General features: G+C 42.9%; 1 protein-coding gene across 1 annotated transcript in view; it reads left to right on the forward strand.

Annotated features, from left to right (window-relative positions):
* LOC138669948 (protein argonaute-1) overlaps positions 1-25,625 on the forward strand; it is a 138,885-nt gene that overhangs the window by 96,748 nt on the left and 16,512 nt on the right. Inside the window, exons 4-10 of the mRNA XM_069756845.1 lie at positions 18-199; positions 299-435; positions 1,522-1,656; positions 1,914-2,001; positions 2,084-2,231; positions 16,854-16,973; positions 25,353-25,475. Coding sequence (XP_069612946.1) covers positions 18-199; positions 299-435; positions 1,522-1,656; positions 1,914-2,001; positions 2,084-2,231; positions 16,854-16,973; positions 25,353-25,475 — 933 coding nt within the window. The remainder of the gene's footprint in view (positions 1-17; positions 200-298; positions 436-1,521; positions 1,657-1,913; positions 2,002-2,083; positions 2,232-16,853; positions 16,974-25,352; positions 25,476-25,625) is intronic.

Below are 25,625 nucleotides of genomic sequence, written 5' to 3' on the forward strand. Positions count from 1 at the left end.
CATGTTTTGATATGCAGGTTGATTTTGAGGTAACCATACCTGGTGAGGGAAAGGATCGGATATTCAAAGTGTCCATTAAATGGATGGCGGTGGTAAGCTGGCGGATGCTACATGAAGCTCTGGGGAGTGGAAGAATTCAGCTTCCTCTGGAATCTGTGCAGGCACTAGATGTAGCGATGAGGCACCTCGCGTCAATGAGGTAAGGGCCTAATCTCTCTCTGTGCATTTCACTATTTGGCATGCGAGGGAATGTCAGGTTAATGCTACCGTTTCTGGAATGCACGTGATTTCTTTACAGGTATACCCCAGTGGGCCGCTCCTTCTTCTCACCACCTGAAGGTTACTATCACCCCCTGGGAGGGGGACGTGAGGTCTGGTTTGGGTTCCATCAATCTGTACGCCCAGCCATGTGGAACATGATGCTCAACATTGATGGTAAGAGGGAATACTTACTCCTTTTTATATTTTATTCAAACAAGTAACACATCATACAAGTTCCATTTGGTCTTTACTGAAGCAAACACTACGTTGTTAATTGCTTCTGTTTTCTACACTATTTCTCTAGATTAATGATTGAATAAAGTTATGAAATCTGTTCATCTGTTTTTTATGCTTATTTTACTTTGTTAAATTGCATCTGAAACGGCAGAGACCTAAGGCACTGAGTATGCCACAATCCGAATTAACAGCATGTGACATAGTACAATAGCCATAAAGGTTGTTGTAAGGAATGTGATGGAACATATTGACATCAATATCGTTAGTCATACTAAATAAATTCTTTAGCAACAATTATTCAATAAAGTGAAATGATGGGAAGTTTCCCTATAACCTCAACCAAATATAAGATCCAAGCCAGGAGAGACCGATAGAAAAAAGTAGAGAACAGGAAAGGAAACAAGGGCAGACTAGCAGGGAGGGGGGATGTTAATCAGACTAAGGGTCCTATGTTCAGTGATTCTCGCTTATATGTCTGATATTCGGTGGAAGATCTAAAATCGAGCCAAGAAAACCAAGTTTTATAAAAACTGTCGTAAGAGTTATTGGCTGTAGCGGTCAGTTCCTCCATTAACATTAATTCATTTAATTTAGTGAACCAAAGAGCGATTGTTGGAGTGCTATTTTATTTTTTCCCCCCAGAGAAGTGGGATGCGCGCCCGAGCCGTCAGAATTAAGTGCCTCATTATCGAATGCCTATATGTTTTCAGCGAGATGTCGTAGTGATGGACAAGGAAAGCTCATGAATCAGGTCAAGCACGAGATCTATGAACCTTCGTGTCACTGATTTGAACTTTGTCCCAAATAGGAGAGATTAACTTACATGACCAAAAAATGTATAATGGATCACATTCTGCATGGCCACATCTCCAACACATGGGGCTGGCCTCAGGAAAAGGAGCGTAGTCTAGTCGGGACTCGCTGCCATCAAGATAAGAAGTTATAACTGGCCTCAGGGAAAAAAAGAACAGATCAATGCTTATGTTCCTTTTATACTTGACCCATTTGTTTTCCCTATTTTAGTGTCTGCTACTGCTTTCTACAAGGCACAGCCAGTCATAGAATTCATGTGTGAGGTTCTTGATATTAGAAACATTGATGAGCAACCCAAACCTCTTACTGACTCTCAACGGGTGCGATTCACTAAGGAGATCAAAGGTAAGTCACTGTAGGGCTAGTAAGAATGGTTACAATATACAAGTTTTCTATGCTGTTGTTTTTTTGTTTTTTCTTTATTAGTCTGTGATAATATGCGTTCCCCTGCTTTTTATGAAAACCATGCTTCAAAAAGAAAAAAATCATGGTGTTAAATGTAAATGTAAGGTTTCATATTCAGCAAAATCATCACTTGCGGAATAGGCCTTGTAGTTGTACTGCTGCTGACATTTGATACTTGATACTTGTTTTATGGATAGGTTTAAAAGTGGAAGTAACACACTGCGGACAGATGAAAAGAAAATACAGAGTTTGTAATGTGACCCGTAGGCCTGCCAGCCACCAAACGTAAGTAAAGCCAGAGGTTCTTAAACACATTGGTTTTTAACCCGAGAGAGCTACAAGTCTTGCATCTTATCTTGTGTTTTAGGTTCCCACTGCAGTTGGAGAGCGGCCAGACTGTTGAGTGCACAGTAGCACAATACTTTAAACAGAAATACAACTTGCAACTGAAATACCCTCATCTTCCCTGCCTGCAGGTGGGGCAAGAGCAAAAGCACACTTATCTACCTCTGGAGGTAAGAGCTGACACAATAGTGACTATGAAACAGTGCAAAACTCCCGGTACAACTAGTACATTGTGTTCTGCCTGTTGTACAGTTATTCAAAAAGTGCCCTGCCTGTGACAAAACAATGGGGGCAATTCATTAAGTGGCTTCTCTGCTGCCGTTCTTGACACCAGGACAGCCTCCAAAAGCCTTTGCCCTGCCATACGGGCAGATAGGCGGACACTGCCTGCTGTCCATTTAATCTAATAAATGCTAATGTCCCGAACACGAATCTGCTATCGCCACATCTGTGAAAAAAAAAAAAACAGTACAATTATTATTTCTCACACCGTGAACTCTGGGGAAAAAAAAAATAAAAGATGGAAAAACTATTCCAGATTGCCATGTGTCGTTCATCCAGTCCCACTTAAAATGAAATAAAAAAACATCAGTCATATGGACCCCAATAAAATCTGGATCTTTATGCAAAGAGCAAGTCTACATAGACCTCAGTACTCATTAAAAAGTTGTGGCAAAAAAGAAAAAAAATTCTTCTAAAACGTAGTAGTAAGTAGTAAACCATAAAAAGTTATTAGTTGGGTATCACTGTTATCATATTGACCCATAGTACAAAACTCTATCTTTAGTTATGTCACATGGGCAACACACGCAATCATAACAATTATTTTTTGTAGAAGGGATAAAACAAAGTGGAAAAAAAAACCTCGAAGTCAGAGTGGCTGAGAGTGTTGGCACCCTTGAAATTGTTCCAGAAAATGAAGTATTTCTCCCAGAAAAATTATTGCAATTACACATGTTTTGTTATACACATTTTGTTTTTCCTTTTGTGTCTATTGGAACAACACAAAAACAGAGGAAAGGCAAATTAGGCATAATTTCACACAAAACCCTGAAAATGGGCCAGACAAAGTTGTTGGCACACTCAACTTAATATTTGGTTGCAGGCCACTTGGAATAAATAACTGCAATCAATCACTTCCTATATAACCATAAACAAGGTTCTAACACTTCTCAACTGGAATTCCGGACCACTCTTCTTTTGAAAACTGCTCCAGGTGTCTCATATTTCATGGGTGCCTTCTCCTAACAGCAATTTTAAGATATCTCCACAGGTGTTCAGTGGGATTTAGATCCGGACTCATTGCTGGAAACTTTAGAACTCTCCAGCGCTTTATCATCCATTTCTGGGTGCTTCTTGAAATATATTTGGGGTCATTGTCCTGCTGGAAGACCCATGATCTAGGACACAAACCCAGCTTTCTGATACTGGTCAGGTCACTACATTGCAACCCAGAATCCCTTGGTAATTTTCAGATTTCATGATGCCTTGCTCTTAGTCAAGGCACCCAGAGGCAGCAAAACAACCCCAAAACATATTTGACCATAGGTGCAATGTTCTTTTCTTTGTAGGCCTATTTCTGTTTTTGGTAAACAGTACAATGATGTTCTTTACCAAAAGTCTCTATCTTGGTTTCATCTGTCCATAAGACTCTATCCCAGAAGGATTTTGACTTGCGTACATTTTGCCAAACTGCAGTCTTGCTTTTTTTTATGTTTGTGTCAGCAGTGAGGTCCTCCTAAGTCTCCTGCCATAGCGTTTCTTTTCATTCAAATGTTGACAGTTCGTGCTGACACGGATGCACCCTGAGACTCTAGGACACTCTTGAATTTCTTTGGAACTAGATTGGGGCTGCTTATCCACCATCTGGACTATTCTGCTTTGCAACCTTTCATCAGTTTTTCTCTACCATCCAGAGAGAATAGCTACAGTGCCATGGATTGTTAATGTCTTGATTGTGTCACGCACCGTGGACAAAAGAACATCAAAATCTCTGGAGATGGACTTGTAACCTTGGGATTTGTTCAAGTCCTTGGACCGTTCTCCTCTTTCTGTTCTCCATGTTTAGTGTGGCATACACAATGCAAAGATTGAGTCAACTTCTCCCTTTTCTATCTGTTTTCAGGTATAATTGTCATATTGCCCACACCTGTCACTTGCCACAGGTGAGTTTGAACGAGCATCACATGCTTGAAACAGTTATTTACCCACAATTTTGGAGAGATGCCAACAATTTTGTTCAGCCCATTTTTGGGGTTTTGTGTGTAATTATTTCCAATTTTCCTTTTTTTTTAATTATTTTGTCATGTTGTTCCAATACACACAAAGCAAATAGACATGTATGTAACAAAACATGTATAATTGCAATACTTTTCTGGGAGAAATATTTCATTTACTGGACAATTTTAAGGGTGCCAACACTTTCATGACTGTATGTACCCAAAAATGGAACCAATGAAAACTACATCTTGTCACATAAAAAAAAAAAATCCCTCATATAGCGGTTAAAGGACTTCTATCACCAGGTTTTTTTACATCTAATCTGAGAGCGGAATGACTTGGTGACAGACCTGATTCCAGCCATGTGTCTATTACTGGCCTTCCTACTGTAGGTTTTAACCCCTTCCCGACCTGTGACGCCACGTAGGCGTCATGAAAGTTGGTGCCAATCTGACCTGTGACGCTTATGTGGCGTCATGGAGGGATCGCGTCCCTGCAGATCGGGTGAAAGGGTTAACTCCAAAGTGAAACAGCCAATCAGAGCGATTTGAAATATTTCACCTATGAAAACTGGTGAAATATTACAATCCAGCCATGGCCGATGCTGCATTATCATCGGCCATGGCTGGAAACCCTGATCTAACCCCTTCCCCCCCCCCACCACCACCACCAATATCCTCCCCAGTCCTCCATCCTGTGCTCCGCTCCCCTCCGTTGTCCTGTCCGCTCCCCTCCGTCGTCTTGTCTGCTCCCCCTGTGCTCCGATCTCCCCCCTATACTTACCGAGCCTTCCGGTACCAGTCTTCTCCATGGGCGCTGCCATCTTCCAAAATGGCGGGCGCATGCGCAGTGCACCTGCCGAATCGGCCAGCAGATTTGTTCCAGGTACATTTTGATCACTGTGATAAAACCTATCACAGTGATCAAAATAAAAAAAAATAGTAAATGAACCCCCTTCCCCCCCCCCCTTAATCACCCCCATAGGTAGGGACAATAATAAAATAAAGAAAATACATTTACTTTTATTTTTCCACTAGGGTTAGGGATAGAACTAGGGTTAGGGTTAGAATTAGGCTATATGCACACGGTGCGGATTTGGCTGCGGATCCGCAACGGATTGGCCGCTGCGGACTCATAGCAGTGTTCCATCAGGTTTACAGTACCATGTAAACCTATGGAAAACCAAATCCGCTGTGCCCATGGTGCGGAAAATACCGCGCGGAAACGCTGCGTTGTATTTTCCGCAGCATGTCAATTCTTTGTGCGGATTCCGCAGCGTTTTACACCTGTTCCTCAATAGTTCCTCAATATTAATCCGCAGGTGAAATCCTCACAAAAAACACTGGAAATCTGCGGCAAAAGGCAGTGCCTTTTTACCTGCGGATTTTTCAAAAATGGTGCGGAAAAATCTCACACGAATCCGCAACGTGGGCACATAGCCTTAGGGTTAGGCTTGGAATTAGGGCTAGGGTTGGAAATAGGGTTACAATTAGGCTTGTGGTTAGGGGTGTGTTGGGGTTAAAGTTGGGGTTAGGGGTGTGTTGGGGTTAGGGTTGTGGTTAGGGGTATGTTGGGGTTAGGGTTGTGATTAGGGTTATGGCTAGAGTTGGGATTAGGGTTAGGGGTGTGTTGGGGTTAGTGTTGGAGTTAGAATTGAGGGGTTTCCACTGTTTAGGCACATCAGGGGTCTCCAAACGCAACATGGCGCCACCATTGATTCCAGCCAATCTTGTGTTCAAAAAGTCAAATGGAGCTCCCTCCCTTCCGAGCCCTGACGTGCGCCCAAACAGTGGTTTACCCCCACATATGGGGTACCAGCATACTCAGGACAAACTGGGCAACAACTATTGGGGTCCAATTTCTCCTGTTACCCTTGCGAAAATAAAAAATTGCTTGCTAAAACATAATTTTTGAGGAAAGAAAAATGATTTTGTATTTTCACGGCTCTGCGTTATAAACTTCTGTGAAGCACTTGGGGGTTCAAAGTGCTCACCACACATCTAGATAAGTTCCTTGGGGGGTCTAGTTTCCAAAATGGGGTCACTTGTGGGGGGTTTCTACTGTTTAGGCACATTAGGGGCTCTGCAAATGTAACATGATGCCCGCAGACCATTCCATCAAAGTCTGCATTCCAAAACGTCACTACTTCCCTTCCGAGCCCCGACGTGTGCCCAAATAGTGGTTCCCCCCCCACATATGGAGTATTAGCGTACTCCGCACAAACTGGACAACAACTTTTGGGGTCCAATTTCTCCTTTACTTTTGTGAAAATAAAAAATTGCGAGCTAAAAAATAATTTTTGAGGAAAGAAAAATGATTTTTAATTTTCACGGCTCTGCGTTGTAAACTTCTGTGAAGCAATTGGGGGTTTAAAGTGGTCACCGCACATCTAGATTAGTTCCATGGGAGGTCTAGTTTCCAAAATGGGGTCACATGTGGGGGACCTCCAATGTTTAGGCAAACAGGGGCTCTCCATACGTGACATGGTGTCCGCTAACGATTGGAGCTAATTATTCATTCAAAAAGTCAAATGGCACTCCTTCCCTTCCGAGCCCTGCCGTGTGCCCAAACAGTGGTTTACCCCCACATGTGATGTATCAGTGTACTCAGGAGAAATTGCCCACTAAATTTTAGGATCCATTTTATCCTGCTGCCCATGTGGAAATGAACAAATTGAGGCTAAAAGAAATTTTTTGTGAAGAAAAAAAAAAAAAAAAAAGTACTTTTTCATTTTTACGGATCAATTTGTGAAGCGCCTAGGGGTTCAAAGTGCTCACTATGTATCTAGATAAGTTCCTTGGAGGGCCTAGTTTCTAAAATGGGGTCACTTGTGTGGGAACTCCAATGTTTAGGCACACAGGGGCTCTCCAAACATGACATGGTGTCCGCTAACGATTGGAGCTAATTTTTAATTCAAAAGTCAAATGGCACTCCTTCCCTTCCGAGCCTTACCATGTGCCCAAACAGTGGTTTGTGACCACATATGAGGTATCAGTGTACTCAGGAGAAATTGCCCAACACATTTTAGGATCCATTTTATGCTGTTGCCCATGTGAAAATATAAAAATTGAGGCTGAAAGAAATTTTTTGTGAAAAAAAGTACTTTTTCATTTTTACGGATCAATTTGTGAAGCACCTGGGGGTTCAAAGTGCTCACTATGCATCTAGGTAAGCTCCTAGGGGGGGTCTAGTTTCCAAAATGGGGTCACTTGTGGTGGAGCTCCAATGTTTAGGCACATAGGGGCTCTCCAAACGCGACATGGTGTCTGCTAAAGATTGGAGCCAATTTTTCATTGAAAAAGTCATATGGCGCTCCTTCCCTTCCGAGCCCTTTCGTGCGCCCAAACAGTGGTTTCCCCCCACATATGGGGTATCGGCGTACTCAGGACAAATTGTACAATAACTTATGGGGTCCAGTTTCTCTTTTTACCCTTGAGAAAATAAAAAAATTGTTGCTAAAAGATCATTTTTGTGACTAAAAAGTTTAAATGTTCATTTTTTCCTTCCATATTGCTTCTGCTTCTGTGAAGCACCTGAAGGGTTAATAAATTTTTTGAATGGGGTTTTGAGCACCTTGAGGGGTGCAGTTTTTAGAATGGTGTCACTTTTGGGTATTTTCAGCCATACAGACCCCTCAAACTGACTTCAAATGTGAGGTGGTCCCTAAAAAAAAAATGGTTTTGTAAATTTTGTTGTAAAAATGAGAAATCGCTGGTCAAATTTTAACCCTTATAACTTCCTAGCAAAAAAAAATTTGTTTCCAAAATTGTGCTGATGTAAAGTAGACATGTGGGTAATGTTATTTATTAACTATTTTGTGTCACATAACTTTCTCGTTTAACAGAATAAAAATTCAAAATGTGAAAATTGCGAAATTTTCAAAATTTTCGCCAAATTTCCATTTTTTTCACAAATAAAAGCAAAAATTATCGACGTAAATTTACCACTAACATGAAAACCAATATGTCACGAAAAACCAGTCTCAGAACCGCTAGGATCCGTTGAAGCGTTCCGGAGTTATTACCTCATAAAGGCACACTGGTCAAAATTGCAAAAAGCGGCCAGGTCATTAAGGTCAAAATAGGCTGGGTCATGAAGGGGTTTAATGAAATCCCTATTTTATTACTAGAGGGGCTAGTAAGCCTGCTGCCATGTAGCTCTCCATATTCATGAGCGGTGTATAACACTGCCCCCCCCACCACTGATTGGCAGCGTTCTGAGTACACTGTGCATGGGCAGAAAGCTGTTAATCAGTGATGGGGGCTGGGTTATACGGAGCTCAGCATTTAGAGAACTGATAGATTTGCAGCAAGCAGCCCAGTAAATGGAGTCAAGGTCTCTGCTGCTCTCAGATTGGATAGCAGAGTCTCTGTGATGATGCATTTTGGTGTCCCATCTACACTAGAATGCTGCTCTCAGAGCCGCTAAGTTCATAGTTTGGTTTCTGTTCTGTCAATGTGACATCAAAGCTACAGCCAATGCAAGGGCAGACACAGACAGAAGGTGGCCCCTGTGTAAGAACAGTATACAGCATGAAAAAAGTATTTGACATTTATGTAACTGCTTATTTTGCAAGTATACAATGAATGGAGAGATCTGTAATTTTAAGTCAGGTACTATTAAACTGTGAGAAACAGAATCTAAAAATATAAAACAGAAAATCACATTGTATGATTTTTAAATAATTAAATTGCATTTTATTGCATGATCACCTACCAGCCAGCCAGCAATAAATCTAGCTCTTACAGACCCTTTTTTTTTTTTTTTTTTTTTTTTTAAAGAAGCTCTCCTACTCTGCATTCATTACCTGTATTCATTGCACCTGTATGAAAGACACCTGTCCACACAATCAATCACACTCCAACCTCTCCACCATGGCCAAAACCAAAGACCTGTCTATAAACTCCAGGGACAAAATTGTAGACCTGCACAAGGCAGGGATGGGCTACAGGACAATAGGTAAGCATCTTGGTGAGAAGGCAGCAACTGTTGGTACAATTATGAGAAAATGGAACAAACACAAGATGACTCCCAATATTCCTCGGTCTGGGGCTCCATGCAATTTCTCACCTCATTGGGTAAGGATGATTCTAGTAAAGGTCAGGAATCAGCCCAGAACTACATGGGAGGACCCGGTCAATGACCTGAAGAGAGCTGGGACCACAGTCTCAGACATTACCAGTAGCATACTACACCGTCACGGATTGGAATCCTGCAGGGCACACAAGATCCCCTGCTCATGCCAGCACATGTCCAGGCCCATTTAAAGTTTTTCTGACTATTAACACCAGTCACAATTACTAAACAACTGAGGGAATCTGTCAGAATGATCCAAGCCCCCCCTGGATTGTTTATATGAATATGTTGCTCACTCAAACAATGTTATCTACACCTTTTAGGGTACCCTAAGGGTACGCAGCAGATTTCAAAGAAGTGCACGTCGCTTCTTTTGTGCAGTTCTGCAGCGTTTCTGCACAGATTTTTCTGCACCATGTGCACAGCTTTTTTCTTTTCACATTGATTTACATTGTACTGCATAGAAACTGCATAGAAACTGCATAGAAACTGCACAGAAACTGCATCAAATCTGCAGATGCAGATTTAGTGCAGAAAATTCTGCACCACATTTCCTACGTGTGCACATAGCCTTAGTGATGCAATATATTGCACACTCACTGGAAAAAAATCAGTGTTTAACTTCATATGCAAATTATGCTTTAGTGCTCTGAGTGTGATTAGAGCACTTTCCAAGTCTCTGCCTTCCTGGCTCTATTCCCCACCCGTCCCCACCTTCCCCTGCTCTACTGACTGCTCACTGGCTGTGTAGTAATACTAGTGAGCTGTCAGTCAATCAGAGAAAAGTGGGGCTGGGCAGCTAATGTAGCAGGCAGGCAGAGACTTGGGAAGTGCTCTGATCACACATAGAGCACTTAAAGGGGTTGTCTGGTCTTGTGAAAGTCTGCAGACTTCTGAATCCTTACAGCACACGCACTGCATGCTGCTGAGACTGGGAGGTCACTTGACCACAAGTATACACTACCTTTCAAAAGTTTAGGGTCACCCAGACAATTTTGTGTTTTCCATGAAAACTCTCACACTTTTATTAATCAAGTGAGTTGCCAAATGAATTGAAAATCTAGTCCAGACATGGACCAGGTTTGAAAAAAAGATTTTTATTTGAAATAATATTCGCCTTGAAACTTTGCTTTCGTCAAAGAATGCTCCCTTTGCAGCAATTACAGCATTGCAGACCTTTGGCATTCTAGCAGTTAATTTGCTGAGGTAATCTGGAGAAATTTCACCCCATGCTTCCAGAAGCCCCTCCCACAAGCTGGTTTGGCTTGATCGGCACTTTTTGAGCACCATACGGTCAAGTTGCTCCCACAACAGATCAATGGGGTTGAGATCTGGTGACTGCATTGGCCACTCCATTACAGATAGAATACCAGCTGCCTGCTTCTTCCCTAAATAGTTCTTGCATAATTTGGAGGTGTGCTTTGGGTCTTTGTCCTGTTGTAGGATGAAATTGGCTCCAATCAAGCGCTGTCCACAGGGTATGGCATGGCGTTGCAAAATGGAGTGATAGCCTTCCTTATTCAAAATCCCTTTTACCTTGTACAAATCTCCCACTTTACCAGCACCAAAGCAACCCCAGACCATCACATTACCTCCACCATGCTTGACAGATGGCGTCAGGCACTCTTCCAGCATCTTTTCAGTTGTTCTGCGTCTCACAAAAGTTCTGTGTGATCCAAACACCTCAAACTTGGATTAGTCTGTCCATAACACTTTTTTTCAATCTTCCTCTGTCCAATGTCTGTGTTCTTTTGCCCATATTTATCTTTTCCTTTTATTAGCCAGACTCGGATATGGCTTTTTCTTTGCCACTCTGCCTTGAAGGCCAGCATCCCGGAGTCACCTCTTCACTGTAGACGATGACACTGGCGTTTTGCGTGTACTATTTAATGAAGCTGCCAGTTGAGGACCTGCGAGGCGTCGATTTCTCAAACTACTGACTAATGTACTTTTCTTTGTTGCTCAGTTGTGCAGCAGGGCCTCCCAGTTCTCTTTCTACTCTGGTTAGAGCCTGTTTGTGCTCTGCTCTGAAGGGAGTAGTACACACCGTTGTAGGAAATCTTCAGTTTCTTAGCAATTTTTCGCATGGAATAGCCTTCATTTCTAAGAGCAAGAATAGACTGTCGAGTTTCACATGAAAGTTCTTTTTTTTTTTCTGGCCATTTTGAGAGTTTAATGGAACCAACAAATGTAATGCTCCAGATTTTCAACTAGCTCAAAATCAGGTCAGGTTTTATAGGTTCTCTAGTCAGCCAAACTGTTTTCAGCTGTGCTAACATACTTGCACACGTGTTTTCAAGGGTATTCTAACCATCTATTAGCCTTTTTACACAGTTAGCAAGCACAAAGTACCGGTGTATAAGAAAGACATAGTTGAACTGGAGCCGGTGCAGAGAAGAGCGACCCAGGTTATTAGAGGACTGGGGGGTCTGCAATACCAAGATAGGTTATTACACTTGGGGCCATTTAATTTGGAAAAACGAAGGCTAAGGGGTGATCTTATTTTAATGTATAAATATGAGGGGGCAGTACAAAGACCTTTCTGATGATCTTTTTAATCATAGACCTGAGACAGGGACAAGGGGGCATCCTCTACGTCTGGAGGAAAGAAGGTTTAAGCATAATAAGACTCGGATTCTTTACTGTAAGAGCAGTGAGACTATGGAACTCTCTGCCGTATGATGTTGTAATGAGTGATTCGTTACTTAAATTTAAGTGGGGACTGGATACCTCTCTGGAAAAGTATAATGTTACAGGATATATATACTAGATTCCTTGATAGGGTGTTGATCCAGGGAACTAGTCTGATTGCCGTATGTGGAGTCGGAAAGGAATTTTTTTCCCCAATGTGGAGCTTACTCTTTGCCACATGGGTTTTTTTTGCCTTCCTCTGGATCAACATGTTAGGGTATGTTAGGTTAGGCTATGGGTTGAACTAGATGGACTTAGTCTTCCTTCAACCTTAATAACTATGTAATAAGAACACTGGACTGATGGTTGTTGGAAATGGGCCTCTATACACCTATGAAGATATTGCATTACAAACCAGACATTTCGAGCTAGAATAATCATTTACAAAATTCACAATGTACAGAGTGTATTTCTGAACAAGTTAATGCTTCATTGGAAAAACTATGCTTTTTTTTCAAAAATAAGGAAATTTCTAAGTGACCCTAAACTTTTGAACGGTAGTGTACAATTTTGCTTACTTCCAGCCACATTCCGACTAGACGTCGCCTAATTCACATCCAGTTTTCATGTGAGCATATATGCAAATAGCATGACTGCTTGGTCTCGGGAGTGATAGCAGAGAATCCTGACCACGTTCAGATGTCTGCAGTCACGTATTGTGACTGCAGGTTTTCACCACAAAACTGGACAACCTCTTTTAACTTACGGTAATCTGGGACTTTACGAAAAAACAAGAAATGGATCTAACCACTAACATGCAGGTAATAGTAACATACCTGCCAGTTGTGCCCGGCGCCGTATGTACCGGCACAAAGCGCTCCTGCCGGGAATCGGAGACCTCTACTGATGACACATCTACAGAGCGGGGGCATGCCTTCCGCTCTGCTCTGTCAACGGGGCCGGACTTACAACATCATTCTGATTGACAGCCGTATCCCCGCTACCTAGCAGGGCGTGCCTGTTGTCGGTCAGAATGACCACAGAAGTCCTGCCCTGTCGCGTTAGCAGAGACAGTTGATTTCCCAGCAGGAGTGGTTTATTAGTATTTATTTATATAGGACCATTGATTCCACGGTGCTGTACATTAGACGGGGTTACATCAAAATACAAATATCACTTACAGTAAACAAGCTAACAATGACAGACTGGTACAGAGGGAAGAGGACCCTGCACTTGCGGCCTTACATTCTACAGGATAATGGGTAAGGAGACAGTATTTCAGGGGTTGCAGTAGCTACGGTAGTGTTGAGGTGGTCATTACAGGTTGTAAGCTTTTTTTGAAGAGATAAGTTTTCATGTTCTGTCTGAAGGATCCAAATGTGGTGGATACCTGGACGTGTTGGGGCACAGAATTCCAGAGGATGGGGGATATTTGGGAGAAATCTTGGAGGCGATTGGGTGAGGAGCAAATAAATGTGGAGGAGAGAATGAGGTCTTGGGAGGACCGGAGATTACGTGAGGGAAGATATTGTGAGATTAGTTAGGAAAAATATGGAGGAGAAAGGTTATGGATGGCTTTGCAGGTCAGTGTTAATAGTTTAAACTGGATACACTGGGAAATTTGGAGCCAGTGAAGGGATTTGCAAAGAGGGGAAGCAGGAGTGTAGCGAGGAGAGAGATTAAGTCGGGCAGAGTTAAGGAAGGACTGGAGGAGTGCGAGAGTGTTAGAAGGTAGGCCACAGAGAAGGATGTTGCAGTAGTCGAGGTGGGAGATGATTAGGGCATGCACAAGCATTTTGTGAGTTGAGGAAAGGACGGATTCTGGAAATATTTTTGAACTGGAGGTGGCGAGAGCTTGGATGTGCGGTTTGAAAGACAGGGTAGAGTCAAGGGTTACTCCAAAGCAGCGGATTTCTGGGACAGGGAAAGTGTGATTTCATTTATTGTGATAGATAGATCAGGTAAGGAAGATCTATGAGATGGAGGAATGATAATTAGTTCGGATTTGTCCACATGGAGCTTGAAGGAACCAGAGGAGAAGGAGGATATGACTGATAGACACTCTGGGATTCTGGACTGCAGAGAGGTGACATCTGGACCAGAGAGGTAGGTAGATCGGAGTGTCATCAGCATATAAATGGTACTGGAAGCCGTAGGGCTTTGAGTTGTACCAGGCCAAGGGTATAGATGGAGAAGAGAAGGGATCCTAGGACATCTGGTCTATGACCGCTCTGTGCCGGGGAAGATCGGCGCCAGGCACAAAAGGCTGATAAGTTACAGTTACACTAACAGGCAGGTATGTGCCCACAATCTGGAAGTAGCAGGGGCTTTGGATGCAGCGTATTTTCGCTGCTCCCAAAGTTCTGTGTTCTCTTGAACGTAGGTAAATCTGCATTCAGTACATTTTAATGATTACATTTTTGTTGCGGAGACAAGCGTCTCCACGAGAGAAATTGACAATCTGTGGGCCTGAAAGACATGCCGCATGTCAGTTTCCACAGCGCGTCTTTCATAGAAATCACATCCACTATGCTGTAACATCTGGCTGCTGTGGTTTTGACCCTGCATAAATAAGCAGCATCAATACTGCAGAAATTCCTGATCGTGGGCACGTACCCTTATTGTTTATATACATTTTTTGTTTTTATTAAGTCCCTGATATCCCCCATTTAAATTACATCTAATATATAAAGCTGTGTGTGTATGTATGTATGTATGTCCGGGATTGGCATCTGCACCGTCGCAGCTACAGCCACAAAATTTTGCACAGTCACACGTCTGGACCCCGAGAGCGTCATAGGCTATAAATAAAAAAATAGAAAAAACGCAATAGCACTCACCAATCAGTGGCAATTCAAACGTCCTTTATTAGAACATGCAGCAAATCATCTTCACGGTTCAAGGGAGGGAGTGAAAGTAGGAGTGCGACAGGCAAGACGACGACGATCGTTTCGCGCTAATACCAAGCGCTTCCACGGGTCATAGGCTATGTTGTGAGGCGAAATTTTAACCCCGCGCGTTACAATTCACCAAACAATTTTGCCCCCATCTACATAATGGGGAAAAAATTGAAAGGAAAAGTGTTGGAGGCGTCGCAGCTACAGCCACAAAATTTTGCACAGTCACACGTCTGGACCCCGAGAGCGTCATAGGCTATGTCGTGAGGTAAAATTTTAACCCTGCGCTTTCCAATTCACCAAACAATTTTGCCCCTATCTACATAATGGGGAAAAGTGAAAGGAAAAGTGTTGGAGGCAAATTGACAGCTGCCAGATGTGAACAAGGGGGACTTAAAGAGTGAGAGCGATGGCGCCAAAGAGTATATACCGTACAGTTGCTAAGGTGGGGTCCCGACATGGGATACTCACCACACACGGGGATATGAACACACACACAAAATGCGCCACACACTACCACGTGCTTGAACACATATTACCCTCAGCACACATTTCACCACACATACACCAACCTCACCACATAAAAGTTAAAACACAAAAGTCGGCGCTCAAAACTCGCCACGCGCAAAACTCGCCACATGCAAAAACTAGGCTCATGGAAAACTCGCCACAAGTGCAAAACTCACCTCATGGAAAACTCGCCACATGCAAAACTTGCACACGCGGAAAAATTGCCACATGCACAAAAGTTGCAACACATGCAAAAGTTGCCTCACACAAAACTTGCACATACTCAAAAGGCACCACACATAAAACTCGCCACGCGCAAAACTCGCCATGCGCAAAACTTGCTGCACACAACTTGCTACACTAACCTGTCACATGCAACTCGACACACAAAAAGTTGCTACACGCATGTCGCCACACAAAACTCATCTCACAAAAGTCGCTACATGCATGTCGCCACACGCAACTCAACACACAACTTGACAAACGAAACTAGCCCTAAAACACAAGAGTCTGGTATTATCCTTCAAAAATAAAAATCTGATTAATAAGCAGACAAACTACAAGAGCAACAAATGTACCATATAGGAAATACGGCAGCTGTCAGTCACATGACCTGTCTATTATGTGTATGTGTGAGCTAATATATACTGCCAGGGGGAGGGCTTCCTGTTGGCTGGGGATTTATCATGCTGCCAATTTAGCTTACAAATACTGAGGTAAAAATACTGAGCAAATAACGTGTGAACGAGGTCTAATGCAGGAGGAGATGACACACAGGTATATACTATATACAGGGGAGATGACACACAGATATATACTATATACAGGAGAGATGACACACAGGTATATACTATATAGAAGAGGAGATGACATACAGGTACATACTATATACAGGAGGAGATGACATACAGGTATATACTATATACAGGAGGAGATGACACACAGGTATATACTATATACAGGAGCAGATGACCTACAGGTATATAGTATATACAGGAGATGACATACAGGTATATGCTATATATAGAAGATGACATACAGGTATATACTATATACAGGAGATGACATACAGGTGTATACTATATATAAGGGAGATGACAAACATGTATATACTGAGGTGAAAATGAGAAGTGTGAGGTGAAAATGAAAAGGTGTGAGTGCAAAATGAGAGGAGTGAGGGAAAATAGTGGAGTGATCAGAAAATGACAGATGTGAGGTCGAAATGACAAGTGTTAGGGGGGAATAAGAGGAGTGAGGGAGAAAATGAGAGATGTGAGGGAGAAAATGAGAGATGTGAGGCGGAAAAAGTGAGGTGCTATAACTAACCACACATATTTACTATGCCCAGGCAACGCCGGGCTCTTCAGCTAGTCTGAAATAAAACTGCAAGGTTTTTTTGTGTGTGTCTGGGGAATGGTTCTGACAGATTTCCATTTTAAACGTTCATTTTTATTCCAGGTCTGTAACATTGTAGCAGGCCAGAGATGTATCAAGAAGCTGACTGATAATCAGACCTCCACTATGATCAAAGCAACTGCCAGGTCTGCCCCCGACAGACAGGAAGAGATCAGTAGACTGGTGGGTGATTGTAATTTATAATTTTTCTTTATTTGGTGTAAAATAAGGAGTTATAAAATAATTTTGACATATTACACTTGCAATACACTTCTACCTTACGTATCTTCATCCACCGTAGAATAAGCACAATATATAACACGATAGTTTATATTCTAGAAAGCTCTTTGGCTTTTCTTAACAGGAGATCTTGGGCACAGTGGCACACAATTTAGCAGTATTTATTGGATGGCCAGCATATATGGAAATGCATTGTTGCTGCTTCGTAAACATACACAAACAACCCCACTCTGTTTCTATGTTAGGCCAGTGATGCGCAGAAGTAGACAATGTTAATGAAATTAAGAATATTTCTCTATTGCTTTATTGGGGGACACAGGAACACAGGAACCATGGGTGTATGCTGCTGCCACTAGGAGGATGATACTAGGCACAAAAAAGTTAGCTCCTCCTCTGAAGTGTACACCCCACTGAATATTTGTTTCAATTCTCCTGCATCTGTACGATATTCAAGCAAAAGGCTAGAGCATTCATCATTAGTTTTTGTGGCAGGAAAGATATATATCTTGGTACTGTGTTAGCCAGTGAATAGAAAAATATTTAGAATTGAGTCCTCAGTGGTTGATATCTTTTAATGGCTTTGCCTGATGAAGGGACCGGAGTAGTCTTGAAAGCTTGCAATTTGTTACCATCTTTTCAGTTAGCCATTAAAAGGTGTCAACCACTGAGGACTCTCAATTCTAAATAGTTCTAGTTTTGTGGGGCATTTTACACTACTCGAACAGTTTGCAGACCAAGCCAAGTTGCTAGTTTCTCTTTAGTAAAGTGTCATCTGGGACTTCCAGAACAGGAGGTTCCCTTTTAAAGCCCATCATCAGGATAGTGTACAGTAACCCACACCCAGTGTCAGGTCGGCGCCGTTATACTGATTAAAATGATACATGGGATGATGAACTCAGTCTTGTGGTTGTTATCTAATCTTTACTTTCAGTTAATGAGATTCTCATGTTCCGGTTTGGACTGAGGGAGCTTTATGTGGTGCTCTGCTTACATATGCATCTGTATGGCTTATCACAGGTCTCTGATCCCTCAGTGACCTGCCCGCTATTTTACATACTGAATATAATATATTATAAGATAATATATTGAAAAAAAAATCAGCTTCAGCATGCAGAGGAGGTACCTGTTCTACAGCATGATTGCATCTATAATGTACATCAAATTATTTTCTTTGCTGGTATGAATAAATACCGATGGTACTCTGTTGCTCTGAGATCAGCCTCTTGTGCCATCTACATAAAAATAGGCAGTGAGCTCGGTGATGTGATGTCACTGTTGCAGCCAAAACACAGGTTGGAGCAAGCCAGCGAGGGAGGGAGTACGGTCTCATTATTTTATCTTTAAAGGGGTTCTCCACTTCTATAAAAGAGGATCCCAAATGATTCCTTTAATGTCTCCATACAGATAACTGTTGGCCGAACAGCTATTTTTCCAGGACAATCCTCCTGACAGCACCACGAGGAGGTTGTCCTTCGTATCCTTGATAGGGACAGGAACACAGAAGAGGTTAAATAGCCCCTCACCACCACCACCCTTCAGTGTTTTTCCTGTCTCTATCAGGGACAGATGCAGGAGTGGAGCACGTAAGGTGCAAAGACTGATACCTGGAGTCCGGTCAAGCAGGAAGACTCCAGGAGAGATGCTATCCCTCCCTAGGGAGCTCTGGGGTGGTGGAGGCTCGGTGACACGAGCCCCACAGCATCGCTGACACTGCAAGAGGATTCTCAGCGGCCGGTTGAGCTGTGTGCTCCCGGTGTCGGCCACATCCCTCCTCAAAGGGCTCTGGGCAGCATCTACTTTGGCAGCGGCGCCAGGACGGGCGGCCGCTAGGCCCAGACTTCTGGCCGGGAGTCATGCCGTGGGTGAGTTCCAGGGGGCAGAGCCTCTTGGGCTGGGAGAGGCTACCGGCCGGCGTCTCCCTGCTTCACTTCCGGCAGAGCACGCACCGGTGATGACTTCCGGGAGGTGTGTCTGTGGCTTCCGGCACTCCTCGTTGTCGGGGCGTGCCGGGTCAGGTCCTGGGGGTGTCTTCGGGACCTCGGGAGAAGCAGATGCTGAGCAGGGGTGCGTCCCCTCCAGTCAGCGTGCATTCCACTGGGCGCACGTGTAGTCTGGCTAAACAACTGCAGCACCAATATTGACAGCAGCTGAGCTCGGAAGGAGCACGAATGAGATGTCTTGAAGCTGGGTAAGGCAGGCTTCTTAAGACAGACAGCTGACATCACAACTGACTTTGTGAAGATGGAGAGGGCTAGCCGTCCTGACGTTCAGTCCTTAGCCATCCTTGGACCACGTGAGTGGGGCATAGCGAGGGTCTATCAGCTGAGCTATAGCCAAATAGCTACAGTACCTTCCTTTCCATATTGTTTTTAGGACAAGGCGACACCTAAGTGATCTACAACAGCAGTCAAAAGGAAGTCCAATAAGTGCCCATTATGCTCCACCAAACTTCCTGAAGCATATGACAAAAAAACTCTGTGAAACATGCATCACCAAGCTCCTTAAGCAGGAGCAGACCTCTTAACTAACCAACATACGGACCATGGTCAGGGAAGATGTACAGGCTATTGTCGCTGCACCAGTACCATCCCAATCTCTCCTAAGAGACCCAGATGGGACATGGATCCAAGCTCGGAGGAAGGGGAAGTGTCGGGCTACTCTGACCCAGACTCGGGCGAAGGCGAGAATTTCTCAATGTTTCTTTCAGAAGAACGGAAAAGATAACTGCAATGATACTAGAAGATCGGAAAGACGCGGGGATGAAGCTGGTGTTCGCAAGGGACTTTAAGTTCCGCCTTCCCTTTAATCTGGAGGAAACAATTTTTGGTATTGATTCCCAAATTTTAGATATACCCGTAGCTAGAGTGTCAAAAAGACAGCTATTCCATTCAAGGACTCATCGGGCCTTAAGGATCCGATGGACAAAGAGCGGAGGCCCTCCTTTAAAAAAGTGTGGGAAGCATCCGCATCCATCATGAAAGCCAACATAGCGGCGACTTCAGTAGCCAGATAAATGACTCTCTGGGTAGAGGAGCTAGAAAGCCACATCAGGAACAGAAGCACCAGAGAATAAATCCTGAAATCCCTACCATTATTGAAAATGGCGACTGATTTTATGGCGGACGCCTCAGCATAGTCAGTTTCCATAAAAAAAAAACAGGAGGACAATACCGGACTATAATAAACTTGAAGCCATAAAACCAATGGGGGTCCTGCAAGCGCTTCAAGATGGAAACTGTCAAATCAGTCATACCGCTGATAAAGAATTCGGTAATGTGTACGCTAGACCTCAAAAGCGCTTATTACCATGTTCCCATCCATACCTCACATCAGAAGTGCCTCAGGTTTGCAATAAAAGACCAAGGAAGGATACTCCATTTCCAATTCCGATGCCTGCCAATTCGGTCTCTCTTCGGCACCTCTAGTCTTCACAAAGCTCATGGCAGAGGTGATGGCCTTCTTAAGGGTAAAAGACATTCTCATAATCCCGTACTTGGCCGACCTGCTGCTAGTGGCAGGCTCAAGACAGCAGATGGTAGAATATCTGAGAGAGACCATTGCACTTCTAAAGAGGCTGGGATGGGTGATAATAAACCTAAAAAAATCAAGTCTCGAACTGGAAGAGAGGAAAAATTTCTGGGAGTCATCCTAGGCTCAGAACAGGAGCACTCATTCCTTCCATCCCACAAACAACGAGCAGTCAAACAGGAAGCTCAGACACTACAAAATCGAAAATGCATCTCTATCAGGAAGACCATGAGAGTTCTGAGCCTAATGACTTCATGTATTTCAAGCGTCCAATGGAGCCAATTTCTCTCAAGGATATTACAATGAGATATCCTTTCGGCATGGGGTGGGATGGAAACTTCATTGGACGGCAGAATAATAATAATAATAATAACCAAAGAATACAGTATACCGCATAGGAAATGTGGATTACGTCCGCACTGCCAAAGTAATGCAATTCCAGAGGAGTGATGAAGTTTAAAGGTGGTTTATTCAACGCGTTTCAAGGTCATTAGGACCCTTTCTTCAGGAAATACCACGTACAACATACATAGGTAATGCGCTTACATGGATGCATACACATTGCATGGGATGGGAGGGAAACTTCATTGGACGGCAGAATGATAATATCCAAAGAAGTAAGACATTCTCTGTCATGTTAGACCAACATAACAAATTTTCGAGCAGGGGAGACCCTGGAGGTTGTTCCCATGCATAAACATAACCACAGATGCAAGCCTCAGTGGCTGGGGAGCCCACATAGAGGGACGCTTACCTCCAGGGAATGTGGCCCACATCAGTGCGCAACAGCTCATCAAACCTCAGGGAGCTCAGAGCAGTTTGGGAGGCACTGAGGAGATGTCAGAGACTGCTATGCAATCTTCACGTCGAAGTATTCTCCGACAACTCAACTACAGTATCCTTCCTGCTACATCACGGAGGTCTGAGACACCGTCACTTGCTGGATTTAGCAGAAACAATATTCTCCTGGGCAGAACTCGATGGAAGATCCATAACGGCAGTACATCTGAAAGGCGAAAGCAACCAGGTAGCAGATTTTCTCAGCAGGAAGAAAATACTACCCGCAGAGTGGGCCTAAATCAGGAGGTCTTTGCGCAACTTAATGGGGTTCCCCAGAAATAGACTTGTTCGCCTCAGAAAGAGAAATACAAAAACAAAATGCTTCTTCTCGTTAAATCTCGTTAGAGCTCACTTGCTGAGAGCAGTCTTGGCTTCGTGGGCTGAGTGCAGGGGCTTCCATGGACCAAATCTACAGGGCCGCAACCTGGTCTAGAATACTTTTTGCAGGCATTACATGGTCTTCCAAATTATTATGTAAATGACATTTTTCTTGGATTTTCCTAAATGGTCGGTGCAAATGACAGTCAGTCTAATAAGTCATCACCTGTTAGATTATACATAGAATTTTATTGAAGAAACCTCCCAATGATAACAGTATAATTTCCAAAATAAATAAAAACTCAAAATGCCGATCCAAACCGAGCCGATCCTCTCAAGACCTCCTTCTCTGCTTCCCTCTCATCTCTTCTTCCCACAACCGCATCCAAGACGTCTCCCGTGCTTCCCCCATACTCTGGAACTCTCTACCCCAACACATCAGACTCTCGCCTACCATAGAAACCTTCAGAAAGAACCTGAAGACTCACCTCTTCCGACAAGCCTACAGCCTGCAGTGATCCTGAACTTACTGAACCGCCGCACAACCTGCCCTACCCTCTCCTAGTGTTTCATCACCCATCCCCTGCAGACTGTGAGCTCTCGCGGGCAGGGTCATCCCTCCTTATGTACCCGTTTGCCTTGTTATTTGCTCATGTTTAATGTATTTGTCTATATTTGCCCCGTATTCACATGTAAAGCGCCATGGAATAAATGGCGCTATAAAAATGTATAATAATAAAATGCACTTTTCCAAATTATTAGGCTCAGTAGAATTTCTATACATTTGATATGTTTTAAAGAACTGAAAATGATCATTTGTGGAATTTGCAACATTAGGAGGTCACATTCACTGAACAAAACTGCTATTTAACTCCAAAACCTCCTAACAGGCCAAGTTACGTGTTAACATAGGACCCCTTCTTTGATATCACCTTCACAATTCTTGCATCAATTGAACTTGGGAGTTTTTGGAGAGTTTCTGCTTGTATTTCTTTGCATGAAGTCAGAATAGCCTCCCAGAGCCGCTGTTTTGATGTGAACTGCCTCCCACCCTCATAGATCTTTTGCTTGATGATACTCCAAAGGTTCTCTGTACGGTTGAGGTCAGGTGAAGATGGTGGCCACACCATGAGTTTATCTCCTTTTATGCCCATAGCAGCCAATGACTCAGAGGTATTCTTTGCAGCATGAGATGGTACAGTGTCATGCATGAAGATGATTTTGCTACTGAAGGCACGTGGAAGAAAGTTGTCAGTCAGAAACTCTACATACTTTGCAGAGGTCATTTTCACACCTTCAGGAACCTTAAAGGGCCCTACCAGCTGTTTCCCCATGATTCCAGCCCAAATCATGACTCCTCCACCTCCTTGCTGACGTCGCAGCCTTGTTGGGACATTGTGGCCTCAACCAACCATCCACTACTCCATCCATCTGGACCATCCAGGGTTGCTTGACACTCATCAGTAAACAAGACTGTTTGAAAATTAGTCGTCATGTATGTCTGGGCCCACTGCAACCATTTCGGCTTGTGAACACTGTTCAGGGGTGGACGAATAGTACATTTATGAACCAAAGCAAGCCTTTGAAGGATCCTACACCTCGAGATTCGAGGGACTTCAGAGGCACCAGCAGCTTCAAATATCCGTTTGCTGGTTTGTAATGGCTTTTTAGCAACTGGTCTCTTAATCCGATGAACTTGCCTGGCAGAAACCTTCCTCATTCTGCCTTTATCAGCACAAACATGTCTGTGCTCAGATTCAGCCACAAATCTCTTAACAGTACGATGATCACGCTTAAGTTTTTGGAAAATATCTCATGTTTTCATCCCTTGACCAAGGCATTGCACTAGTTGATGCTTTTCAGCAACAGAGAGATCCTTTTTCTTTCCCATGTTACTTAAAAACTGTGGCCTGCTTAATAATGTGGAACATCATTTTTAAGTAGTTTTGCTTTAATTAGAATCACCTGGAAAACTAATTATCACATGCGTTTAAGATTGATTTCAGTGATCCATTGAGCCCTGACACACAATAACATCCACGAGTTTATTTGAAAAACAAAAAATTAAATCTTTATGAAACTTAAATCCAATTTGCATAATAATTTGGAACACAGTGTATAAACTGGACGCTGTGTCAAACCAACAGACGGTCTTTGGGAGTAAAGTCCTATTAGGGCGGGATTACTGCTTGGAGATATTTGGTACTTCTCCTGGTGGTGCTGTCAGGAGCGATGTCCTGGAAAGTAGGAATTAGTCCTCTGGTAATAATGTTTCCAGGAGTTTATCATGGCAGCACCCCTTATATTACCTCTCTTGGAATTCCTATCTGATATGTGGTGTAAACATGTGTAGTGGGAAATTCAATAAAATAGCATTGCATCCATCCTGGTGTGGTACTTGGAAAAGACACTAAAGGGTGGTGGGGGGAGGGGCTATTTAACCTCTTCAGTGTTCCTGTTTCTATCAAGGATACTAAGGACAACCTCCTGGTGCTGTTGTCATGATGGACTCCTGGAAACACTAATACCGGTAGGACTAATTCCTACTTTCTAGACTCCACATACACAGAATGCACAGCTATGTGAGAATTCCAGGGAGAACAAAATAATTGGCTGCTGAAATTCAACCAGCTGGATCCTTCTCTCCCCTGACATAAGTTGGGAGAATTGGAAGTCCCACATACAAATATCGAACGCCCACGCTGAAATTGGTGGATTTGGCCAACTTATGTCTGTGTTTGGGGCGTTTATTTCAAGGTTATCCAGAGTGATTTGCATTGAAGTCTAAAGACAACCTGAATGTGTTCAGAAATACGTCAACATGAAAAAAAGGAATGATAATTTCTCTAGATTGCATATGATATAACTTTATAAATGTAAGAACGTTATTTAATGTGTGTGAAAGGTATGTTTTATTGTAAATGGCCTAAAATCTCACTTGCACCTTTTTTTTTTTTTAACTTCAATGGAGATTGTTACCCACCCTTGGGACCACTCATGATCCAATGACTGAGCATTGCTTTAAGGATCTACTCTAACAGGGTTTCACATAATGGGGCATTATTCACTATGGCCACTCTGGTTATGGAGAATGAATTGGCCTTGCACCCCTCTTCTCACTGGAAATTAATGAGATTTATATTCATTAAAGTAGTGGCATATCATAAAGATGTGCTGGCCAAGTCCTAGAGTCGCCAATTTTAGTACAGTTGTTTTTTTTGCTTGTTTGTTTTTTAAACACCTGGATATGCCATCATGTTACAAACGTTTGGTGTCTGACTTCTGGTACCTGCATTAATTGATTTATATCAAAACAAACTGGTGTAATGCTATCTAGTTTTTCCCAACATGGTATTTTTACCAGCCAACCCAGTGTGCAGGGAAAAGTGGAGAAAAGGACACAGCGTTAATCCAGCATGGTGTTCCTTTCTTTCTCAGAATTGTTGCAGGTTCCAGAGGTTGACCCTCCATGAATCAGAGTGATGATATATACTAGTAAGCTATAAAAGTGAACTTTCTGGTCAATGGACAATTCCTTTAAACCTAAAACCCAGAATTGAATTTCAGTAACACTCTTGTTTATTCCAGATCTGCACCTATCGGTATTATGTTAACCGTATTATTTGTCACTTTCAGATGAAGAATGCAAGTTACAATCTGGATCCGTACATTCAGGAGTTTGGAATCAAAGTTAAAGATGACATGACAGAGGTTACAGGAAGGGTCCTCCCGGCACCCATATTGCAATATGGAGGAAGAGTAAGACCACCACTTTCTTGCTGCTGATTTTTCTGTAAATCCTTCATATTGAGAATCATACTTTGCAGTTTTCATGAGTTGCATTGGCATTTAATGAATATTGTAAAATGTTCCCAGAACATCTTGGCTCATTGGTGTCTGTTTATAAGG

Source organism: Ranitomeya imitator, chromosome 3 (assembly GCF_032444005.1).
Source record: "Ranitomeya imitator isolate aRanImi1 chromosome 3, aRanImi1.pri, whole genome shotgun sequence".
NCBI lineage: Eukaryota > Metazoa > Chordata > Amphibia > Anura > Dendrobatidae > Ranitomeya > Ranitomeya imitator.